We start from the raw sequence: 16,953 nt of genomic DNA on the forward strand, positions 1-16,953 counted from the left end.
AAAAACATTCCCAGTTGTCTTTGCTTCCAAGGTCCCCGAGCTCAGAGTAGAAAATCAACACTACCTCCTCTAGCTTCTCTCTTCTCAGAGACAGAGTCCTGACTTGATTCAGGTCAACTTTGGAAACTTAGAGTCTTGTTAGGGTGAAATTATTATTGCCATTACAATGATTTGTACATTGTGGGCTCTTAACGTTGTTTTGAACTGAATTGGATCATTATCATTATAATTGTATAAATTTAAGCCTGAGTTGGCTCAAGTAAAGGGCCATGTTGGGGAATAGTGGGAAGTAGTAAGTCTGAAGAAGTAGGATGTCTCTCTCCTTATATCAGTCTCACCCAGTCGTAATTCCTTCCACCTTGCAGCTGGAAAGAAGTAGGGTTCAGGGAGAAGATTACTTAATGGTTAAATGAATTAATGATTAAATATTTGGATTTAATTAAATTTAAAATAAAATACTTAATTAAAATATTAAATGTTTAAATAAATAAATGGTTGAGTAGATAAATGAATAAATGAACTTTTTAATCTCTCTCTGTAGACTCTATTTTTCCAGTCTCATCACATTTCTAATCTGTACATAGTGATACTCAGAGCCATAACTAGAAGTGATCAGAGCTTTGCCTTAGGGCCCCAACATCATGGATAAAGGAGGAGTGCTTTCCTCTCTAGGCACTGGAATGTGCTTCTTCCTTACAGCTCTCACTATGCCTGTGGCAATCACCATTTGTACACCTTGCCCCACCTCCCACTGTGTGCCAGTGACTCTGGAGCCCCAGAGGGGCCAATAGAGTTGTTAACACTTCTGCCAGTTCAAGTCTGTTCAATGTTGGCAGCATGTGTTAAGTGCCTTCACAGTGGAAGGTGCTAGCCTGGGCCTTGGGCACACAAATGCACAAGAAGGAGAAACACTTCTTGTCCTCAAGGGGCTGAAATTGTATCCCAGAAGCTTCCATTCTTCTAAGAGGCCAAAGAAAGAAGGTGAGCAGACAGGCTGGCCCGTAGGCTTCTTAGAGAAAGAGACCACTCAGTTACAGACTTCTGTACCCCTCTACAGATAAGATACACTAGTCCAGTCCTTACATTTTACGGCTAAGGAAACTGAGGCCCAGCAAGGTAGTGACTTAATCAGGGTGAATTAAAGATAGGTTCAGAACTAGAACTCAAGTCTGCTGATCCCTAGTCAGGTGTTCTTTGATGTCAGCAAAGGATCTTGAGTGAAATGATGTGAGTAAATCAAGAGAGGCTAGGCCCCATAAACCAGTTAGCCCATAAAAGGGTAGCTACGGTCTAGATTACCCGGGATCATTGTCAGAAGATTATGATAGTATAGGAGCTCTCAACTCCACTCTATTCTTCCTGGGAGTTTTTGGCCACTCCCTGTGCTCTTTCAAGAAATGACTGTCGACCTCTAGAAGCCAAAAAAAAAAAAAAAACCCAAAAAACCTTGGTTTGGTGTTTAAAGCCCCACTCTCCCTGGCCCTTCTCCCTCTCCAGTTGTCTTATACTTTACTCTCCTCAACGCATGCTATGGTGCAGCTGCACTGGCCTATGTGCTGTTCCTCATACGGACCTCCTGACATACTACTGGCTTCCTTTAAGACTCAGCTCAGATCTTACCTTTTGGGGGAGGACTGTCCCATTCTTCCTCCCAGTCTCACTCGTGTTCTATCACTTTCCATTTACACAGCACATATCTTGTGTATATTATTTGTGTGTTGTCTCCCTGCATGGGAATGTGAGTACCTTAAGGGCAAGGATTAGGCTTATGCCTTTCTTTGTATCCACAGCACTTAGCATGGTGCCTGGCACATAGTAGGCACCTAATAAATGCTTGTTGATTGACTGACTAATATCTCCCTTCCAGTGGGTGTGCTCACAGAAACTCATACACACATATAAACATACACACATATACACACACATGCACAAACACATGTATACACAAACACACACACACACACACTCACACACACACACATACTCTTGCAGCTACAACATAGTATTAAACCAAAAACAGAGTAACCATCACAGGTAGACTTCCCAACTGCATGCAGACTCTTAACATATGCACATGTCTACTGGAAACTGTAGTGGGCCCTGACTCCGTCCCTGTTCCTCTTGGTTCCTTATTCGCAGGGAATCAGAAAATGCTTTCTGGCTTTTGCCAGGCATTTGGCCACAGGGACTTCTTTAAAATTACCTAGCCAGTCACTGTGAGCACTTTGGATAGAGTTCTGGAGCTTTGCTCTTTTAAAAAGTAATTTTTATTGATAGCTTTGGTTTTTACATCACTTAAATTTTCACTGGAATTCCTTCTCCTTCCCCCAAGAAACTTCTCATATAACAAAGACTTTTTTTAAGAAAAAGGAAAAAGAAAAAGAGGAAGAAAAGACAAACAGCAAAACCAATTAATACATTGAAAAAATTGCAAAGTCTATGCCATGTTCTTTTTGTGGAGCTTCTGCTTCTACAAAGTAGTCTGGGGAAGATGTCTTCTTCTATCTTTTTTGGGGGTCATGTGCTTGGTAATTTCATAACATTCACTTTCAGTTGTTTTGTGGTTGTTCTTTCCATTTATGTACAATGTTGTAGTCATTATGTATATTGTCATCTTGACTGTTTACTTCGAATTACACCAGTTCTCGTATGTCTTTCCATGTTTCTCTATATTCATTGTTTCTTATGGCACAGTAATAGAACGTTCGTTCAGGAACTGTCGCTTATTTAGCCATTCCCCAACTGATGGGCATCTACTTTGTTCTAGTCCTTTACTGTCACAGAAAGTGCTGTTATAAATATTTTGGTGTATACGGGTCCAAGTATTTACTCTTAACCAATAGAAGGATAGATTGAGAAGTTTGGGGCTGATCATTATTGCTTTTTACAGTTTCAGGAAATGGTATGTAGAATGGGTATTGTCATGGCTCCTGTCTCAGGAACTGACAGTTTAGTATGTCCAGGATGCTAAATTCTTGACCAGGAGCTAGTAGGGATCTTAGAGGCCATCTACTCTAACCTCTCAATTTTACAAATGAAGTTATTGAAGCCCAGGAAGATTCAGTGACTTGAGTCTTAGAACTTCAAGTTTGGTAGCCTCCTTCTAGCAACAACCACTCTGGCCTTTGAGACTTCCTGCCTCCTAATTGGTTTTGAGGAACAGCCTCTTGGGAATGATCCCAGGACACATGTAGTAGCCTTGCCCAGGCTTATCCTGATAAGGAACTTGAGAAACTGGAGATATTGAAAACCCATCTCCAAATGTCTACATGATATCTCCTCTTGAATGTTATACTGTTACCTCAAACTCATGGGACTTTTGGGACAACGTGTCTCAAAAATTGAGTTCATAATCTAACTTAAATCAGCACTCCCTTATAACATTCATTTTACATTAGGGCCCCAACCAGTCTCCTAGTCACCTGGCCTCTGAATCTTGGAGTCATCTTTTGACTCTTTTCTCTCATTTGTCCCCTACCTTCAGTCAATTACTAAGATGTATGGAGCATTCCTTCAAAATAGCTCCCAGACTGATCACTTTCGGTCCATCCCTACTTTTTCCACTTTAGTTAGATTCTCATCACTTTATCACTATTATTGCAGCGGCCTCCTTGCTAATTTCTCAGTGTCCACGTGTCCCACTTTTAATCTTCTAATCCATCATACATACCATTGCAAGACTGATGAGGTTTGTTTTTTTTTTTAATGCATAAAACCTTGAGTTGTTCCTCACCACCTATGAGATAAAGTCCAGATTTAGTCTGATTGTCAAAAATGTGGCCAAATATAGCATCTATTATTCCTTAAAATGATCCCTCCACTCTGGCTGGTCTTTTCTCCATTCACCAACAATGTTTTTTTACATTTCTTTTGTAGCACATTATGGTTGATAAATAAATCATGAATGAATGAGCTAACCTTTTATCTCTATCTTCAGACTACACCTTTCCACTCTCACCACAGAAAGTAGCACCAGGAGAAGACAAGAGCCAGGACCAAGAATCTCCAAGCCTCTCCTCTCCCCTGCCCACGATGAATCTGGCTGAGCCACCCTGGCATAATCCTCCTGAGGATTTGGATGAAGAGGAAGAGGAGGAGGAGGAGGAGGAGGAGGAGGAGGAGGAGGAGGAAGAGGAGGAGGAAGAAGAGGAGGAGGAAGAAAGGGAACCAAAAAAGGAACAGGAGGAGGGATTGCTTCCAGTGAATGGGTCCCAGGAGACACCCCAATCTCAGCTCCCTGGCCCCTTTTCTACCAGCACTACCCCACCTGGCTCAGCAGCAGGGGCTCCCAGAAACAGACATGAAGATCCTGCGGACCAGGGTGTGGAAGTGGGGAGCAGCGTGGAGCCAAGCTTATCCCCACTTCCCATCATCCCAGCTACAGTGGCCTTGGGCAGCCAAGACTTTACCAAGCAGGAGGCAGAGGGGACTGTGGGAGTGTTAGAACAAGATATGGGGCATGCTACAGAGTTAGAAGTCCGTGGGGGAAGAGATGAGGAGGCTACAGTGGTAACAAAAGGACCAGTGGTCAAGCAAGGGGATGAGGCCCCTTCACTGTCACCTACTCAAAGAAATGTACCATTTGGGGGTCCTTCCCAGACCAGGATCTCTGCCTCTCCCACCCTGGACCTCAATGGAATAGAACTCACTTCCTCTGCTGCTGCCACAGAGCAACAAGACCTTCCTCTTCAAGCTGAGGATGGGAAGGCTCCTGGGGTACCCACCAGAACATCCTGGGACCCAGCTCAGGTAACATGAAGGGACTTACTGACTGGGAAATAGTGAGATTCTGATACCATGTGCTAACATTCCATAAAGGAACTCTCAATAACCATGCATAATATGCACAAAATATAATATAACTATAACACAAAAAATAATGTTCATAAAGACTGGCCACTCCACTGGGTCTCTTACAGGGGAGCTAAAGCTTTTGATTTTGTAGGAGTAAATCTTTTAAATCAGTTAAGTGACAGCCCAGGGGTCGGGGTGGGTCAGGAAGAGAGTGGAATTTCAACTCTGAGAGACCCTCTAGGGAGATCCTCATGGCTTGCTGATGATTTGGTGGGGGGGTGGGGGGGGGTGGGAGGGGAAGGCAGGCTTCTACTCCATTAGCAATGGCATCCTACATGACGCATACCACTTGCATCCAGGCTAGTTGTCACTCTACTCCCTACCTCCTCACTTCTCTCCCTTTCAATGTCCAGGTTATCTGCAAAGACTGGAGCAACCTGGCGGGAAAGAACTACATCATCCTGAATATGACAGAGAACATAGACTGTGTGAGTGGTGGGTCTTGGGTAGGGACTTAGGAGAGAAGGTTTACCTCAAGAGGATTTGGGGGAGCAGAACAGAGGTTCATAGCAGGTGGGAGATTTGGCTGGGGATCAAGAGAAGGCAGCAAGAGGCAGGTTATGGATATTCACCAATATCATGGATAAAAAGTTCTCATACATTATTTTGTAAAATGTTATTCATTCATTATGCTTAATAGAACTAACAAAGGTTTACATCATCCATTTATTCATTTGCATACGAAATTTAGTTGTTATTTTTAATGATCTTTTTATGGCATTTGAAAATACAAAGTAATTTGTAATGGCATTTGTTTTCCTTCCTTCTCCTCACTTTAAGGGGCACACTTGGAGCTCTAAACAGCCACAGGCACCCTCAGAGCCAAGGGTTGGTTACTCCTGTTCTAAGTGGTTGCCTTTGGGAGAGTGGGAGTGGCCATGAAGATGGAGCCCACATTGGGTTGATGTTGGGCAAATCAGTGCCCAAATACTGGACGGTCAGAGGGGGTGAGCACTCTGTGGGCCAGGCATAAAGAAGATAATGCCACTGGGGGATGGGGCTCCAGAAAATATGCTTCTGAGGACTTTCCATTTTGGTGGGGACTTTGGGGAGAGGAGAGTGGCAGTGCTTTTACAACTCCACCCTTTGCTTGCCTAATCCCTGATCCCAAATCTGCCAACCAACCTTGACTTGGGAGTCTGTGCCTTGCCTCTAAGTCCTAGGAGGTTTCCATGAAGCGAATTCACTCTAGGAGGGTGTCAGTTCTTCCCACATGGTCTGCAGAGGGAACACTCCAAGCAGTCTGGACCTGAGTGGAGAAGAGGGCCCAAGCTAGATGGTGAAATATGGTTCCTGATCTCTCCCCAGCTCTCATTCCATCATCTAGTTGGCTCTGGGACTGCTAGGTGGCATTGTTCTTTCTCCTAATGTCATCTTTCTAGGGGACTGGAGTGACAAAAAATAGGTAGTAGGAGCTATCTGGGGTGGATGTTGTCTGACTGTTTCTGAGGGCCTTCAAGTCTGCCAAGCAAGGGTCCCTCTCCCTTCTTAAGTTCAAAATCAAGCCCTCTCTTCCCATTAGGCCAGGAAGAGCCTTGAACTTTTACCTTGGTAACCGGGGGGATGGTCAGGCCTGTGAATCATCTTGGTGGCCTTTGAGTTGGCATGACAACAGTAGCAGCAATATGGGCCAGAGAGGAGAAAGGAGGGGATGGGAAATGGCAGAGAAACCCCAAGGGATGGATCTGAATTCAATGTCATGCATGTCTTCAGGCTCCCCCAACCCAGTCACATGGCACAGGAGACAGATAGAGATGAGCACTGTCACCTCACCTGGCTGCTACCCTGGAGGAGAGGCTGGAGTGGGGCCATTAGGGAGACATACCGAGACTGTGTTAAGTGGAAGGGAAAGGCCTTCTGAGTAAAACAGAAGATCTGGAGCTGAGGGACCAGGGGAGTGACAGGACCAAATAAAAGCATCTGTAGAACTGGAGGATGGTAACTCCCTATGGGGGAATGTAGGTTACTTGTCTCTAAACAGGGCTGGACATCATTCATTCATTCGTTCATTCATTCATTCATTCATTCATCCATCTATCCAGCTATTCACTCAACTAGCATTTTACAAGCCCATACTGTGTCTAGAGCTCTACTGGATATTGTTAGTGGTACAATGATAAGTAAGACATTCCCTGCCATAAAGGAGTCCAGGATCATCATCATTATATGATTAAGGCCCAAGCAAGTAGTACAGACAACTTATTGCCATGAGTTTGAAGTACATCAAAGCCTGTTGCCAGGCTTCTCTGATGTTTGTGCTCATAGTGGTACCTCCCCTACAATACAAGGATGGGGCTAGGGAGGAGACTGTGCTATTGGCCTGGTCACCTCTTTAGAGCAAATGGAACAGGTTTGCATGGTGCAAAGCCATTGAGCAGAGTTTCTAAGGGGAAGGACTGGAGAGAGATAGGTCTTGGAAAAAACATCTCACTCATGGTGGCTTTGCTCAGCTTAGCTCTTAGGGAGATCTTATCTCTTTGGCAGGAGGTGTTCCGGCAACACAGAGGGCTTCGGCTCCTGGCCCTGGTAGAAGAGGTACTGCCCCGACAGGGGGATGGTCGTCCTGGGGACTGGCACATCTCCCTGAGCAAGCCCAGTGAGAATGAGCAACATTTGCTGATGACCCTAGTGGGAGAGCAGGGTAAGTGACCAGAGCAAGAGGTGGGAGGGCTTAGAAGAAGAAACACTCACATGTAGTGGGTGGGACAGAAGAGAATCAGTGTGAAGGAGGGCACAGAGTAGAGGCTTAGGATGACAGGGAACAGGAGGAAGAAAAACCTATGGCAGGCAGAAGAGAAAAGGGCTAGGCCTTTGCTCTTCTTTTCTTTTGTTAGACACAGAACACAGCAGGAGGCCTAATTCATTCAGAGGGCTAGCATCTTATTATGGTGCTTTGTAAAAGTAACAACAATTTGGCCAATTCAGCATTTCCAGGGTCCTTGAGAGTTTTCACACAGAATGAATTACAAAATAAAAAATGTAAAACCTTGGGTTTTTACATTTTCTCTTATTTTAGGGCTTTTGGGGAAGGTAGAAGAGAAGTCACTGATTAGATTTGTCAATCACATATTCAGGGTTCAGTGCGGGAGTTCTGGGATCTTGAGGCTATAGGGAAAATTTATAAGAACAGCTTTAGGGCACTGGAGAAGAAGAGGAGAGGATACATTATTAGGTTCATTCAGATCTATAAAGGCAGCCTGCCATAATGAACAGAAAGCTGGTCTCAAAACTAGAAAGACCAGGATTCAAGTGATATTTCTGACAGATCCTCATTGTGTGACCTTGGGTAAGTCACTTAACCTTAAGTACTGTAGGCACTCTCTAAGACTTTAAGTCAAAGAGAAGGTGCTGATCTGCAATTGTACAGAGGATACAAGAATTCCCTGTATCAATATAGTCATGGGTCCAATCCCCAATCCCTAATCCAGAGTCATAATCAGGCTGAGACAACCAAGGCTTTGTCTAGGTTACTGAAAAGTGCTGACATCACTTGTAGCTACAGCTCAGGTGAATTTCTGCCCTGGACTACTCCCAGCCTTGGCAGTAGTCTCCAGGTTCCCCACTTAGTCTGTAGAAATTAGGGAAATCTACAGGAGGAAAGAAAGGCATTTAAGTAGGAGAGAGGCATGTTTATAGGAGGAATGAAAGGAGGATGTGTGTAGAGTGAAAAAGGTGTGAGTGAGGAGTGTGGATGTATGAAAAAGAGTGGGAACTCAGTGGGGTTAGAGAGAAAGCCAAGGATAGAAATGGATGGGAGGCCCAGGAGCTGGGGCAATAGAGACAACCCTTTATCCTTCTCCTCAGGCGTGGTTCCAACTAAAGATGTCCTCTCAGTTTTGGGTGATATCCGGAGAAGCTTGGTGGAGGTAAGAGCCTTAGAGGATGGGTGGGCAAGGTGGCCTTCTTCAAATCACATAGCCATGTGGGCAAGGGCCTTACCAGGTAGACACATTAGGTATCTGCCTACACATTTGTGATTTGGGGGAATAAATGACTGTCAGCCCCAAAATATATCCTTACTGGTCTGCCACTGTCTGAAATTCCCACTATCAGCCCCTTCTTAAAGAACCTCCTGGAAGAGCCCAGTATTTTAGCTAGTTTAAGCCTCTCTGTTGCCTAGGAGGTATTTCCACATTCCTAGTAGACACATTAGTAGGAATTAGTATATCCTAAGTAATAATTTACTGCTCTATACATTGTTACCCAGTAGAGAACATAACCCTGAGGGGATGGGTGTAGTAGAAATCTGAGGGGGTAATAGCTACTTGGGGGAAGACCCTTGGTAGCCCACCTGAAGGCTAGGAAGGATTAGGGATTGTTAGAGAAATGGAGGAGAGTGAAGAGGACCTAAGAAAGGCTTTGTTGACATCACTGTTTGGCTAAGAATCAGCCTTGGCTCCTGGAAGGGTAGAGAAGGTGCTGTCTCCAAGTACAAAGCCAACATTTCATTCCCAGCTCAGGCCCTTCCTCTAATGAACTGCCTCTCAATGAGCCCCAAGCCAAACTTCTCTAAGGATTTTTCTACAAAGAATATAGCTGGAGATTTTCCAAACCCAGAAAATGGCAATGGAAGATTGAAATGAAAGAACTTCCTTTCTACCCCATTTTATTTTAGGTTATTTTGCTCCTTAGTATTTTAATCCTATTCTTTCTCAGTTGGATTGATTTTTAAGAAGACATGCCCTCAAGGAGCTTACAACCTACTGGGGAAAACAACAGGAGGTCAAATAAATTGGGTGTGAGGTAGAATATGATCAGGGCAACAGGAAGGTCTAGATAGGATGCTCTAGGAAATCTGAGGAGGGAGGAATGACCTTCAGTTATGAGGATCAGGGTGGGTTTCCTGGAGGACGTGGCACCTGAAGAGGGCCTTAGAGGGCTTCAACAGGCAGAGATAAGAGAGTGGTACTATGCCTATGGACTGGCTCATTTGAATTCAGAGAAAGGAGAGCTTAGGACCAGGTTCATGTCTAGACCCATGACTAAAGGGTGAGGACTGGTGGGCAGAGAAGGAGAGGGAGAACTGGGCTACTCTGGAGAGAGGGAGAGCTCCGGGTAGACAAAGTATTGGCCACCTAGGGTGGATACAATTCTCCTGAGAGCAGAAAAAAAAAGGGGCACATCTAAATATTACTTTTTGTAAATGCTCATGTTTTGTTACAAAATATTCCACTCTCCATGGTACCTACTATTTATTTTGTGATAAGTTAAGTTGTACATGTCATGGTGAGGCTCAAAACATCCATTGGATAACTACATATGATGGTATAACTTTTGATAGGAGGGAACCCAATTTTCTATCTTTGCCAAGGACATACAAATACCTTGTCTGTCTGCAAACTGACTAGGCAAGGACTGGCTTCACCAGCAGATTTATTAATTGATTGATTTTTAAAGAAAGAAGGGGTGGTAGCCCTGGAGCTCTGTGATATAGTCCAATAAGAGAGAATTGAAAAGGAAACTTCAGTTGGGACTGGATCTGAGCATAAGTTCCTTCTTGCTTGGGGGGGGGGGGCTGTTTATTAATAGAGCCTAGTTCTTAATGTTCACTTCCCCTTACTTGGTATGAATTTCCAGAGTCCCCATTATTCAGCTTTTGGATGCCTCTACGAATGAGACGCCATGGCCATCACCTTGTCACGTGAGGATTGATTGAAGGAATGGGAATACTTAGCCTGAAGACTTAGTGGGAGGTCTTGAGAACTGTCTTCAAGTATCCCAAGATTCTTAGAGAAGGCCTTAGACTGTTCTTTTTAGCCCCAGAACTAGGAACAATGGGTAGAAGTTGTAAAGGGACACTTAAAGTTGTATAAATGTTAGGAAAAATTTGCCATCAATTTGTGCTGTCCAAAAGGAAATGGGCTGCCCCAGGAGGCAGTGAGTTATCCTTCCCTGAGGTCTTTAAGCAAAGACTAAATGACGCCTTTTCTGAGTATTGTTCAGGGGATGGTCTGTGGGCACCCTCCGGATCTGCTACCCTGCTCTGCTATTTCCTGAGGATTCTTGCTTGAGGGCATCCTTGCTCCTCCCAGCCTCCCTCTGCTCTCTGACATACTTCTGCAGTGGACAGGAGTAGCTGGGAGGCTATTCTGGGGGTTCTCAAAGCCTCCCCATAGTGGCTAAGCAAGTGCCTCTGGTGCCTCAGGGGGGAATGCCCTCACATTTTTTTGTCCTCCTGTCTCTACTCTAGATTGGCATCCAGAATTACTCCACTACCACCAGCTGCCAGGCCCGGCCAAGTCAGGTCCGGAGTGACTATGGGAAGCTCTTTGTTGTGCTGGTTGTCATCGGCTCCATCTGCGTCATCATTATCGTGCTAGGGCTCATCTACAACTGTTGGCAGCGTCGCCTGCCCAAGCTCAAGAACATGGTAAGGGGCCAGAACCATCATGGGCAAAAGACCACAAAGACAAGTTGGGAATGGGACGGGCGAGCTAGTGGGGCAGGCGATGGCCAGAGAAGTGGGGAGTGGGCTGAAGGGCGAGCTGCTCAGTCATGGGCTGGGGCTAGGGAGGATGTGATCCCCTTCAATTCAGCGGATCTTTGTGGAACCTCTGCGGAATGCCCAGTGCTGGAGAGGAGCCAAAGATGAACAAGGTTCATGGTCTGCCCCCTCAAAGAGCTTACAGTGTAGTAGAAGAGGCTAGGCTGAGAAGCAGTACACAGCGGTATGTAATTGAGAGGCACACAGATGGTACAGACACTAAGTACTCTGGGGAGTCAAGAGAAGGAGATGTCACGGTGAAATCCTCTGGACCTCCATAGCAGGAGTCACGAGAACTTCATGGAGGAGAGGGGTTAAAGGACTGGTAGGATTTGAATTGGTAGAGAGGAGGGCATTTCAGGCAGGGGTGACATCATGAACTGGCTTTTTCTCATGGCTGGACATTCTCATCTCCTACCTCATGACAGTTCATGTGATTGATCTTTTATCTCTGACTTCTCTGAGGTAAGAGTGAGGAGGGGAGAAGAATGGGTACCCGAGTTCCTGTGTCCCTCCCATGATGGAGTGTAGTGAGCTGGAGATGAAGCTTACCAGGGAAAGAACTGCATCCTGAGAAGCTACTGAACACGGAGAGGGCTAGTTTGTTCAGAAAGGGAACAGGTTTCTGATCGATCCAGGCAGGAGAATAAGAAATGGGAAAGGGGGGGGGCAGTGTTCAGGTTATAACCAAGAGTAATTCCAAGGGACCTAGGAAGAGATCGAGCTTCCAAGAAGATTTCCAAAAGGGGCAGGAGGAAGGGTACATGGAGGCCACTCCTGTTGTGGTGCTAGGTCTGAAGAGTACTGTTGAGTCCAAAGACCTGGTTGTAGGTCAGGCAGTCCCAGGCAGTGCCACCTACCAGTGAGCCTATTCTAATCACCATATCCCTTGCCATGCCTACCTCACAGAGCTGTGGTGAGGATCCAATCAGAGAGTGTATGGGAAGTGTTTTGAAAAACTATAAAGCACTATCCAAATGGGAGGCTGGTATAAGTGAGGTGGTGGGAAGCTTAACTCCTAGTCATGGGCTGTAGGACAAGAAAGATGCAGGTCCTCAAAAAGAAGGGGCATCATTGTTCTCCTGGCTGGCCTGGGATGGCTCATTCTTCTTGCCTCCTCTTAGTTTTGGAGGCATCTGAGGAGAATTTTCCTTGATCCTCTTTCTAACAGCTTTGGTTTTTCTTATCTCATCCTCAGGCCCATGGAGAAGAACTTCGCTTTGTGGAGAATGGATGCCATGACAACCCCACATTGGATGTGGCCAGCGACAGCCAGTCAGAGATGCAGGAGAAGCAGCCAAGTCTGAATGGGGGCAGCACGGCCAATGGGCCTGGGGGCTGGACTGTGCTGATGGGCGGCAAGAGACACCCTGAGGACTCTGATGGATTTGAGGAGGACACACACCTGTGAATTGGGTGGGGGGACCAGTCCCCTCCCTCCCCTCCACCACAACCAGGCATACTCCTTTCTTTCCACCCCAGGACTTTGGACCAGCACTCTGGACCAAACCAGAGTGATATTGTTGATGGGGTGTGAGTGGAACATGTTCAGGTCAGGTTAGGTATGTCGGAGAGATAAGTACCCAATTCTGTCCTGCTTTAGAGACAAATCTGTATTATTCTGCTCGAAGCCCACCACTAGGTCATGTCTCTTTCTCTTCCTCTAAATCACCTTTCACCCTTCCGTCCCAGCCTGGCATCTGCCTCTCTGCTGGCCCTGAGCATCCCAAGCAGAGAGCTGATGACTTGATCTCCGCCCATCTCCAAGAGCTTGGGTCTGAACCTACAATGTCAGGCTTGAGCACCTGAGACAAAGAGAAAAGAAAGTCCAGGTCAACCTTCATTTTCTGTTCCACCAGAAAGCACCACCAGGAAACCCGAATATACTATACCCCTTCCCCCACCTCCTTCCTGCACCTCCGTTTCCCACATCTTGCTTTGGCTAACCCCAAAGCACAGAAGGGGTGGGCCCAAAGCCTGGTAGGGATTAGGACAATGCAGCCCACTCTCTGCTTCTCACAGCCCTCATTTCCCCTTTGCTGGTGTGGACCGGATGGGAAAGCTAGCAAATGAGGTTGCCCCTTCTCCTTTGGGAGCACCCCCTCCCCAGGTATCCCAGATGCCACTGCTACTTCCCTTGGTCTATGCAACCAAGGTTTATGAACCAGCCCACAAATCTTGCCTGGCCGTTTTCCCAAACATGGGTTAGAGAAAAAATGCTTCACTTCTGGACACCCTCGATCTGTTGTGCTGTTGCCAAGCTGACTTCTCATGTGCTCTTGATCAACCGCAATTTGCTGATGGGTGGTTTCTCCAAAATCACTGCATACTGCCCCAGTAGCAGCTGTGATTCATTCTAAGCTCTTCAGGGCAGGCAGAGAATGCTGTTCCCCTGGGGATCCAGGCAGGGTGCCTGAAGGTGGAAGCTGCTGTTATTTATTTTGGGGGGTGGGGGGGAGGGGGAAGGAAAGGGCAGATGATATCCTTTCCCTATTCCCAGTCAGCTCTCCTGCGGGCACCGTGGAACTGATTAAACTGACCCTGGATTAAGGATGCTGAGCAGAAACGTGCCTCCTGTCCCTTTTCTCCTCGGCAGCTAGGTCACTGGGCATTCCTGTGCCCAAGGAAGTGGCTAAACATGATGGCAAGAGCTGGCCTTGGCCAGAGACAGGGATAGCGAGACCATTGCGCCCAGAGCTGCGGTTTGGCAGAAGAGTCTCATCCAGGAGATTGTGTGCATGTGTGGGGCGGGGCCTCGTGAGGAGGCGGAGCGGTCAGAGAGCCAGAAGCCAATCAGAAGATGTGCACAGCTGCCAACATCTAAGGCTCCGCCCACGAGAGCCAGAATTCATCGTAACGCCCTGGGCTGCACATCCCCTGAGCTGATCCTAGTTTGGGGTTGGGGGACAGTGGGCTCGGGATATATTTTCTTTATTCGTTAGAGGGGACCTATCTGTGAGGCAGGGGCAGGGGAAAGAGGGTGGGGTGGGCGCCTCGGAGGGCGTTCCTGAATGCTTCCTAAGAGATCACCTAGGTACATCGCCCGCCCAGGTCTGCACATGCTCAGTTGGGCCTAGCTCCGGCCCGGTGGGTGATCAGGCAGCTGCGCATGTTCAATTGGAAGACTCTCCCGGAGTTTGAGCGAACGCAAATCCCTTTGAGGGGTGGGGGTGGGGGTCTTTCTTTCCACTTTCCCCCCGAAACTACCCCTCCCCGCCCCCAGCCCGCCATAACTGTATGCAGCCCAGCCGCCCACCTGGTGATGGAAACAGGCAGAAGCAAGGTTAGAGGTCATTATTTGTGGCCTCAACCCTAGATCGAGTTGTGGAGAAGGTCTGGCTTCGGAGAGAGTGCTTGATGTAGTCAGGAGACCAGTGTTCAAATTCTTCCACTCACGAGCTGTGTGACTCGGGCAGTTATGTGACCCCTGAGGTCATACTTTTCAACTCCAGCAGAGTCATAGAATGGCCAAGCTGAGAGAGGATCTTCCGGAGAATTTAACTCCTTCATTTTACAGCGAAAGAAACTGAGGCATAGAGAAGTGATTTGCCCAAGATAACACAATGGATCAGTAGAGAAAGGACTCTACTTCCAACTCAAAGCTCGTTTCCAACTCAACAGATCTCATAAAGTATCTACTATGTGTTAGGCACTGTGGCTACCTAGACAACAATTGAAGTAATTCCCTTAACTCAAAGAGCTTACGCTGTACTGCGTCACATGTGTATGTCTTCCATTGTCCCCAAACTACCTCCTTCTAGCTCTTGGGAAGGGCCATAGATCATACTAATGTCTCTAATTCAGGAGACCATGTTCTGTTTGGCATGAAATGAGGCCATGTTTTGGGTTTTTTTTGGACAAAGTTACTAAACTAGTAGATCAAGGATATGTTGTTTCTGCAGGAGTTTATCTGGATTTTAGCAAAGTCTCTCATACTATTATTGTAGGAAAGATGAAGAAATGTGAACTAGACAGTAATACAATACAGATGAATTAGGAACTAGTTGACTAGAGACACTTGACCATTGGTCTCCAGGGGAGGGCTTTTTTGATCTGTCCTTAGTCCTGTGCTTTTTAACATTTTTGTCAGCGGCTCAGACAGAGCACAGGCAGGCGTGCTCTTTGACTTTACAGGTGACACAATGCTAGGAGGGACACATTTAGCTGACTGGTAGGATCCTTGGCTGGGTCAGTGGAAGATCTCATCATTGTCCAGAGAAGAGGGATAGAGGCTGTTGCTCCCAGAGCTGTGATTTGGCAGAAGGGCCCCCTCCAGGAGATTGTGGGTATGTGGGAGCAGAATAGAAGAAGAATACATTTCCCCACTTTGCATAGATGTCACATTCCTGGACTATCGAGGAGGAAGAGAGGAGGTGTAGTCATAGAGACAGGATCCAAAGAGATCTTGAGAGATTAGAACATTGGATTGAATCTAATAAGAATTCAATAGGGATGAATGTATATACTTGGGTTAAACAAAATCAACGTCGAAAGTATAAGATGGGGATGGGCAGAGAGTGGGGAGGAGGCATGATTAGACACCTATTTGTAGGAAGAAAAGTTTTGGGATTCTTGATGGGCCTGCAAGCTCAATATGAGTCAGCAGTGTGATATAGAAGCGAAAAACAAAACGAAACAAAACCAAACCAAAAAAACACAAACCAACCAAAACCAAACCAAACCAAAACAAACAAAAAAACCTAATGTGAGCTTGGGCTAAAACAAGACATGTTTTCCAGGAATATGAAGATGATAATCCCTCTGCCCTCTGCTGTGGTCAGATAACAGCTGGAACATTGTGTTCAGCCCCAAGTGCCAGTTTTTAACAAGGGTATTGCTGTACACTCTTTGAGGACAGGAACTGTGGACTGTCTTTCGCCCTTTTTTGTATCCCCAGTGCTTCTTACAGTGCCCAGCACACAGTAGGTGCTTTATTAATTGATAAAGTAGAGAGTGCCCAAAGGAGAGCAAGCTCATCTGAAGGAACTGTGATTGTGTAGGCTGGAGAAATCTCGAGGGGAATAGGATAGTTATCTTGAGGTATTTGAAGGACTAGCCTGTGGGAATTGGCCCCACAGGGTAGAACTAATTATAATGGGGCAGAAGTGGCAAAGAGGCAAATTTAGGCAATGCCAGAAAGAACTTCCTAACAACAAGAGCCATCCCAAAGTGGATCAGGCTGGCTTGGGAGGTTGGGGGAGCTCTAAGGAGAAGCTGGATGACAATGGGCATTCCTTTTGGGTCCAGCTTGCACCAGATGGCTGTTGAGGCCTCTTCCAACTTCAATTCTGATTTCTTGTTCCTGTTTCCTTTCAGCCTCTCTCAGCTAGAGAGTTCTCTAAGGCCTCAGCATTTGCATCTGTCCTCACCTGACCCCCAAACCACCAAATCAGGCCTTCCCTGGAGAAATCCAACCTCAGAGAGCTTCTTTTGTGGTGCCCTGGACAGACCCTGAAACTTCTCTGAGGTCACCAAAGATTACTTAGTGCAGACATGTTCACAGGGTGGACAGGGGTGTCTAAGGTGGGTTTGATATGTCAGTAGCCTTCTCTGGATCCCCACCAGTTATTTTGTTGCAGTCTCCCTTATTCTACCTTCCTCAAAGCTGCCCAACA

The 16,953-nt window shown here is 46.3% G+C and overlaps 1 protein-coding gene across 1 annotated transcript in view; it reads left to right on the plus strand.

Moving 5' to 3' along the window:
• Positions 1 to 13,763, plus strand: part of PODXL2 (podocalyxin like 2) — a 34,324-nt gene extending 20,561 nt beyond the window's left edge. Inside the window, exons 3-8 of the mRNA XM_027863986.1 lie at positions 3,938 to 4,749; positions 5,208 to 5,282; positions 7,339 to 7,495; positions 8,659 to 8,720; positions 11,045 to 11,224; positions 12,537 to 13,763. Of these exons, the coding sequence (XP_027719787.1) occupies positions 3,938 to 4,749; positions 5,208 to 5,282; positions 7,339 to 7,495; positions 8,659 to 8,720; positions 11,045 to 11,224; positions 12,537 to 12,749 (1,499 nt within the window). The 3' untranslated portion in view covers positions 12,750 to 13,763. The remainder of the gene's footprint in view (positions 1 to 3,937; positions 4,750 to 5,207; positions 5,283 to 7,338; positions 7,496 to 8,658; positions 8,721 to 11,044; positions 11,225 to 12,536) is intronic.
• The last annotated feature ends 3,190 nt before the right edge of the window (positions 13,764 to 16,953 follow it).

The sequence above is a fragment of the Vombatus ursinus genome, unplaced genomic scaffold (assembly GCF_900497805.2).
Source record: "Vombatus ursinus unplaced genomic scaffold, bare-nosed wombat genome assembly UNPS02014773.1, whole genome shotgun sequence".
NCBI lineage: Eukaryota > Metazoa > Chordata > Mammalia > Diprotodontia > Vombatidae > Vombatus > Vombatus ursinus.